The sequence below is a fragment of the Lupinus angustifolius genome, chromosome LG05 (assembly GCF_001865875.1).
Source record: "Lupinus angustifolius cultivar Tanjil chromosome LG05, LupAngTanjil_v1.0, whole genome shotgun sequence".
Taxonomy (NCBI): domain Eukaryota; kingdom Viridiplantae; phylum Streptophyta; class Magnoliopsida; order Fabales; family Fabaceae; genus Lupinus; species Lupinus angustifolius.
Genome location: NC_032013.1, coordinates 22,723,557 through 22,731,833, shown reverse-complemented (window position 1 = coordinate 22,731,833; position 8,277 = coordinate 22,723,557). Strand labels below are relative to the sequence as shown.

Genomic DNA, 8,277 nt, shown 5'->3' with positions numbered 1-8,277 from the left:
TTTGTACTTATCTACTCACGATTTTGGGAAAGGAGCTAAACATGATTACTCATCCTAACAATATTGCTATCAAAAATCGAATTTAACATTTTGACCATTATAGAAATTTAATGAAACTTTACACCGTTAAACTAACACTTTGTTGATAATGACTGTCACGGTTTGAAATCTCAATAGTTACCAGTCTGCTTCCAAGGTATTCATGCTATCTCCACCACACTTCGAAATATTATTTAGCATTACACAGTTAAAATTAATAAAACCAAAATACTAATGGAATCGATGAAATTAAGAATATCCCACAACATTTTCTGAATCATGCCCACTAAACTAAGATTTTGATCATATAAATGTAATATCACAAACAGTTCCAAGTATTGACAACAAACAAAGCAATATAACAAAACTTTCCTTTACAAAACCTGATTTAACTTCACTTAAACTATTGAAATTTGACCAACCTTCCAAAACAAAACCATAGTTTTCCCCAAATTTATAGAGCAAAAGAAGCAAAACGAAGTATTATAACAAAAAAACAAGCGTTGTTCATTGGGCCCCACTATCGATCATATTACTGTACTGTCTCAACGATTCTTGCCTCTGCAATCTCATCTCCGTGTTGAATTTCTTTATAAACGCTTCAACTCGCCGGTGCAACTCGTCCTGACTCAGCGACGATTCTTTCCTCAACTTCCCACCTGAACCCGGCGACGACGACACCGTATTCTTATTCTCCCTTCCACTAAACGTCTCAGATTTCTTCATCACCGCCTTTCCTCCACCGCCATCTCCGCCGTTCAAATCCGTGAACGGAGTTGCATTCCGGCGATTCTGCTGCTCCCATGTTTCTGACTTCTTCAGGTGCCTCGTCAGAGGCATGGCTCTCCCCTCAGTTATCGTCTTCCATGTGCTCTCTAGCGTATCCTGCTTCTTCGATTTTGCTACTCCCAACGCAACTACCTTCCCTCCTGCAATATATCGAAATTTCCGAGTTAAGATCATCTACATTAACGAAAAGAAAAACTCTAAGGGAATACAATTTTTAATTATATATTTATCCTTCAAATTATAACAAAATTATATTTTAATTACTACTCATAGAAACACTACTGCTACAAAAACTTAGAGAATATCACTTTTAATTATAAGAGAATTTTAATTTTCAAAAATCAATAGAGAGAGAAAACGAAAATAACCGTTAAAAAGAGAGAGAATAGGTGTAGAACCTTCTGGAGTGGTTCTAACGGCTTTCCTTTGGCTGAACCTAGCGGAAAACGGAGGTTTCTCATTCTCATCATTCGAAAACTTCAACGGCTCCTTTTTATGCAAATACGGAGTGGCAACGGCGTCGTTTCCGCTTGCAACCGTCGTTTCCACCGGCGCGTGCCCATCGTAAAGGTAACCATCACTATTCATCACTGCATCATCCCTCAACGGCGCCGTTTCCGGTTGATAAGCCTCAGAACCGGAAACGACGTTGTTAACCGTCGTTTCCTCCGGTAAGTCCACGTCATAAACGTAACGATCATTACCGTTAACATTTACTACCGTATCGATGCTCAACGGCGTCGTTTCTGAATTATAAAATGGCGCATCAGAAACGACGCCGTTATAGACGTTGTTATTATAATCTATTTGTGTGATTTTGACCGGTTCGGGTTGAACCGTTGTGGTATAGAGAACCGGTTCGGTGTGAAATTTTGAGGAAGCGAGGATAGTGAGAATGATGAAGTTGAGAAGTATATAAAGATAAGGAGGAGTTAAGGAAGTGTAGAAAAATGATGAGATTGAAGGAACTAATTCAGAGATTATGAAATGAGTGATTATTGGGAAAGAAAGCTTTAATCCCATTGCCATAGATAGAATTCCGGTTGAGATTAAAATTGTTTTCATATTCAAAAAACCCATTTTTTGTTCTGATATGAATATGGCTCAGTTCTGTGTGTATAAGTGTGTTAGAGCATAGGAACTCTTTCTCAGAGAGGGGAAATGAGAGAAAGAGAGAGGGTATTTATATATATATAAGCTCATCTAAGGGTGCATACTTGAAGGAGTTAACATCTCCCATCCCAATCAAAAAATCGAATTAAGTATATTATTCCTTATCAACTAGTGTGTAGAGATATTTTTTTGTATCTGTCGATTAATATTGCATGATATTATATATTCATTTTTCATAATTAGAATATATTTGTTGAAATATGTTGCATTTAGTATACTTTATATTATAATTTTTGTATGTTTATGATAATGTATAGTTTAAGGTGAGAGATGTGATTAATTAATGGGTTGGTGGTGATTAAGTAGGATTATATGGTTTTTTTTTGTAAAAATTTAAATAATGTGAAGGGCAAAATAGAAAGTGAAAACTACACAATAGTGGAAGTACGCAATGGTGAAAATTACACAATGTTTTAGCTTTATATATAGTATAGATATAGATATGATTTTTGTTCCGGTAATTATTCTATCTTTGTACTATTTCATGTAGTCTATGTTTCGGGTAGAGAAATAAGATTCTTATTAAATATATATTAACTTTACATTTTTTATTTATTTGTGATCGGATGAAATTATGTATTCGGTACTAATGTTATTTTTCAATTTATTTTTTTTAGATTAAGAAATTTAGTTTTATAGGTTACTTTAGTTATTTTAACAAATTATAATTGATAAATGAAGTGACATATTTGATAAGGCAAGGATGAAAGGATATGTAACACAGAGAATAGAAACTTTTAATATTTTAAATCTCACAAAAAAGAAAACGTGGTATGTTGAAAAGTATATCTAATTGAAGGTCGACAAAAGAGTATGAAATCAAAGTCGGCAATGCATGGAAGGGTGTTATTGTAGGCCGTCACTGTTTTTGTAACTTGTACTAACTTTGTAACTTTGCAATTAACTTCGAAAATCATAGAGGATATACTAATAGTTTAAAAAATACTTGCATTGATATTACATAAATTTTAAAATCTATTAATATATATTCAATAATAAAGATTTTGAGTTATTTAAATAAAAAACCTTTAGGTCGCTGATGGATAGATTATTTTCTCTTTACTATGTTTGTTTAGCTGGAAAAATGAAATTATATTGGTTTTGAAAGAGAGTTAGTGTGAGTGATTTGAGTGGGGGATAATTAAATGCATAGAGAAAGCTCAACGGCTAAAAAATATATGACCGTTAAACCCGGAGCGGTGGCGATTGTGGAAGATATGGATCCCACTATTGGGGGATTTCCCACATGCCTAAGACATTGGTCCACCGTCACATATATTTTTGACCACTCCCACACTACATGATATATATATATATATATATATATACTTCTGTACTACAGCCAAAACATGGGGTAACCACCACCATGGCATAATTTATATATTTCTATTTTGCCATTCACATTATTTAATTTTTATAAAAAAACCATATAATCCTAATTATTCATCACTAACATAATAATTAACCACATGATCTCCTTAAACTATACATTATCATAAACACACAAAAATTATAATATAAAATACACTGAACAAATATATTTTAATTATAAAAAGTGAAATATATAATATCACGCGATATTGTTCGGCAGACACGAAGTGCCTATTAACACTAGTAACGAATAAAGAGAAGAAAAAAAAACATATCCCAAATGTAAAAGTTTTATATATTGTATGGTACCATTCATTATATATGTTTAATTATTATTGACTCTTCCGGGAAAAATATTATAAATGAATGGGATAGATAATATAGTGTATCGTTCGCTCCATATATTATGAGTTATGATTAATTAAAGAAAATACATTTAAATTAAAAGTATAACTATTAAATTTTTTTTGACTATTTGTGTTATAGAATATATGTTCAAGTTGACATTTAAATAACATTTCCCAACAATTTACATCCATTGATTTCAAAATAATTGTGCAGAGAGTCTTGGGTTCGAATAGTGTGAATGGAAAAAATATTCATTAGAAAGTTAGTCTTACATACTTGTAAATGTTCTCAACTCGAACAGAATTGTCTCATGTGTGAAGACATCTATGAGAAACAAAAAAAATTGTGTAGAGAAAGGAGAAGAACAAATTAAGATATTCAATTAATTTTATTAAATTTATATGGTTTCTTATTTTATCATTTAAATTGTTATTGTATTTTATCATTTATTTTTACCTCAAGGTATTATTGAAAAATAAACATTTAATAATATATTAATTTACAAGTCGATAAATATTTTGAAATGAATTTTTATTATCTAAGTGAATGAAATATTGTTTTTCACAACTAATGATAGCAAAACGAATAATGCTCTCACCACCACCCACATAGCAAACATTTTTGTGTGGACAATGCATATAATTTTAGTTTATTTTCCTAATTAAATTAACTAAAATTGATTTAATTAGTAAGGATGTGATTGATATTTTTTTTATACTGCTAATGGTGTTCTATCACTTTTCAGTAAGGAATTAATCCATTTTGAATTTTGTAATTATCTCTCCCAATAAATATCGATCCCATGAATCAATATAATATAAGGACGTCATTCATGATGCACATTGATAAACTCTCTTATGCTTTTTATGCTTATCACTTAGTTGTTAGCCTCAAGAATTTAACTTCTCTTCCATATATTAAAAGAGAAAAAAAAAATGCATCCATGTAAGAGTTTTTACACTATTATTGAATTATTCATATTTATTTTGAATCATCATTGATTCTTAAATAAAAATAATACAAATAAATAATGAATATAAATAACTTCTCTTCCATATATAAATCTTTACATGTCAATGCATAAATTTTACACTTATATTAAAAAAAAAAGTACCTATCGACATAGTTTTGGAACACACAATTGTGTTGACGACCAAAACCATTCCTAATCTTATCCATTGCAAGAAAATTGTGCACATTGAGTAAAATGGTACAGTATATAGGTACCCATTTTGGTTCATGAATGTTCTACCAAAGAAAAATAATGCAGGACCCGTGACTAAATATGCACTACCAAAAACAAGACAATGATCAACTTTATCAAATGCGTAATATATAGGCACACTTCATATATGTGTGGCTGCAATAAATTTGGTATCAATCAACATTCAAACACCAACCACAACCAGATAATTAAAATCTAATGAACTCAAATAACCCAAAGTCAAGTGTAGGAGCTCAAACACCACAAGTCCACAATCATCACTTTATGGTTGTGAATTTGATTTCTAATACATAAAGTCATATATTGTTATGGTATTGATTTAGACAATTGAAAAAGTTTAATATTTATATACGGTACAAAAAACTATACATAATTGGTAAATTTATGTATATTACTTTATGTAAGAATCAACTATAATTAATAAATGATTAGTTAATAATATATCAACAATGTAAGAAATTCTTATACTATTATCAAAGTTTCAATATATAGATACTAAAGTCAATTGAAAATGTGAACTAAGAACATATTAACAAATGGAAAATGAAACAAATTTTTGATAGCAACATGCTGCTATAGTGGCAAGGAGCATGATAATTTTTCCACTTGCACTTAATAAAGAGCACCTATTCCATATTGATGTCTCTAATTCTATCTCGTTCAATAAAATATTGTCATATCATTTAAAATTTCACAGTTAATTTATCAATTTCTTAGATATGTTAAATGTGAATTGAAATTTTAAATGATATCACAATATTTTATTGTAATTAGAGGCATGTTCATTCACTTGCACTATGGTACCCTACAAGAGGAGCAGATTATATGGACCCATTTGGTTGATCAATGATGAAAATATGAGCATTGGTTGGTAGAAGCTGTCATCTCAATGATTCAAACAAGATGGGGTACCATATAATTGTTCCTTGAGATGGCACCGTCCAGTGGTTATTTTTTTGACAAGTGTCATACAATGAAAGACATTTCACCTTGTCGTGGAGAATGTACTTGAAAGAAAAATATATTTAGAGATAAACATATTTATATTTTTTTAGTATTATCATTTGGGATTAAATCTAATTAAAATTATATTTTTATTGTGTTGTCAAGATTTTATTAATTGTCTCTACATAAATATGTATCGACACGAGTCTTTTTCTAATTCAGAAATTATATTGCATGGGATCATTTATTAGCCTAACAAGACATAGTAATGATGATGACAATTTAAACTAAACTTTTTTCCATATTCATATGTTTGATGGTTTCATTGCTAATCAATGTATAAGTATGTGAGATATGTCTTGATGTTATATTTTAATGAGGGCAGAAAGATTATTGGTACTTATGATGTTAGTCAATAAAATGCAAAACCATGTAATTGAAGAAGACTTAGTTGAGAGGAAATGGATCAAAAGAAATGAGGATAGAAAAGGGAATGGAATGAGATACCAAGGGTACATCTAGTATTTTCTATTGTTTGAATATTAGAATATTTTTATATTGCCCATTAGAACTTTAAAATATTTATATAATAGGAATAAATTTTTCAAATAATTATTTCATAATATTATTTTTTTAAAATTCATTGAAGACAAAGAAAACATATTGACACTAAAATTGTATTTTTTTATACCATAATTACATCATCTATCATTCTTGTGTTAATGATCAATGTCTTTAAGTAGAAATAATATAGTTGAATGATAAATAATTTGATGAATTTACACTAAAGTTCAAACCAATTAAACTCATTGTATGAAAAGTGGAATTTATATTTTTTTTCCCTCACCTTTTCTCCATCCATACATTGTATGAAAAGTTGCATTTTCTTTTAGAAAAAAATGTCCAAGAGGCAGAATCTTATTGCAGGTAAATGATCACATAATGACATAAAAAGGTTAATTCTTATAATAAGATTGAATGATTCATATTTCTGATTGTTCTTACTTGAGTTCATTCCTACTCAAACCACCCATATATTTATGAGCTATGTTAGTTGACTAATTTTTTTATTTGGGTGAAAAAAGAGAGGCCAAATGTGGATAGAAAGATGCCAGATGCTTCTGCTTGACTTGCAGCCTTATTTCCAATTGCATTGTATACTTGCAAGCAACTTTATTTACCCAAAGCTAACCCACCACCCAAAAACCCTTGACCACTAATAACTGTTGGGTAGCCAATACTTACATTCTAAGTTCAGTATATGGGGTAAGATGTTGCTAGATTTTCAAAATAACTAAAAAATTAATAATTCAATTATTAGGAGCAACACTTGTTGAGAATGGTAGTCATACAACCCGAAAGTAATTAATTTCTTACCCTAAAGGGTGGGGGAATACCTTGGTAATACCCAAAAAAAAAAAATACTATGTTGAATATTAAATGTGTATAGTCCTCCCCCATAAAATCTTATAATATGCTTCAAATATGTAGAGTTGTGACTTGTGAAGTCGTTGATACACTAATCTCTAAAAAAACATCTTAGGTTTAATTGCACTTTTGGCCGCTCATTTTTTTAGATTGTCGACTTTTGTCACCCCATTTATGAATTTCAACTTTTGCACCATTAATTATTTCACTCATCTTAAACCACATAATACAAGCATTATCAACATAAATAAGTTCTATGACTTGACCAAACAAGGATATGAGGATTTACATAGCACAAATTAGAAAGTTAGATGACTAAATGTCATAAAGTAAAAATAAATGAACTAAAGTGATATTCATAAAAGATAGGGAAAATGCAAAGAGTTATTTACACTGTCGCCGGATCATCAATCATTCATTTCCAATCATTAATGATAGGTGATACACTGATTATATATAAATCTTTATATTATTAGTACATCGATATTACACTCTTATATTTTAATACAAATCCACTGTTTGATATATAGTATTTAAGAGTTGAAAGTATATAGAATGGTTATGGTTGTCCATAATGCACCAACTTCTGAAGATAAAATGTCATGAGTTAAGAAATGACATGCACAAGTTACTGAACAGCTTCTTCAGCGTAAACATTAATCTCCACATTCTGCACTCAAAAGTGATTATTTTGCTATATATTTGTACATTGTTGCATTGTTTTTCACATCAGTGTTTTTTCTTTGTACAGAATTGGTGTAGTAATGTCAATGCCATTAACAATTACAATCATAACTGCACTAACAAGCTTCATTTATAAGTAATCTGATTCAGTACAATTTCGAATGGCATCTTAAGAAACTTAAACTTTCCAAAACATTAGGAAGTTGAAATACAATATTAAAATTTTAATATTTCTCCACACAACCAAATAAAATATAGAAGCAAAATCAGGAATA

The 8,277-nt window shown here is 30.0% G+C and overlaps 1 protein-coding gene across 2 annotated transcripts; it reads right to left on the bottom strand.

Moving 5' to 3' along the window:
* On the bottom strand, positions 272 to 1,982 carry LOC109348174. 2 transcript variants are annotated; one of them, XM_019588443.1, is made up of 4 exons: positions 1,227 to 1,982; positions 519 to 968; positions 469 to 482; positions 272 to 434 (listed from the first exon to the last, which is right to left on the bottom strand). In XM_019588443.1, exons 1-2 carry the CDS (start codon positions 1,906 to 1,908, stop codon positions 547 to 549), a joined length of 1,104 nt encoding a protein of 367 aa, XP_019443988.1. In that variant the 5' UTR covers positions 1,909 to 1,982; the 3' UTR covers positions 272 to 434; positions 469 to 482; positions 519 to 546. The 2 variants fall into 2 exon arrangements, with proteins under 2 accessions (XP_019443988.1, XP_019443987.1); XM_019588442.1 differs by having other exon boundaries at positions 272 to 968.

Excerpts from the sequence above, each read along its gene's own strand:
- LOC109348174 (XM_019588442.1), bottom strand. The coding sequence starts at position 1,908 with ATGGGTTTTTTGAATATGAAAACAATTTTAATCTCAACCGGAATTCTA. Across the intron at positions 969-1,226 it reads CGTTAGAACCACTCCAGAAG|GAGGGAAGGTAGTTGCGTTG; the intron begins GTTCTACACCTA and ends GATATATTGCAG.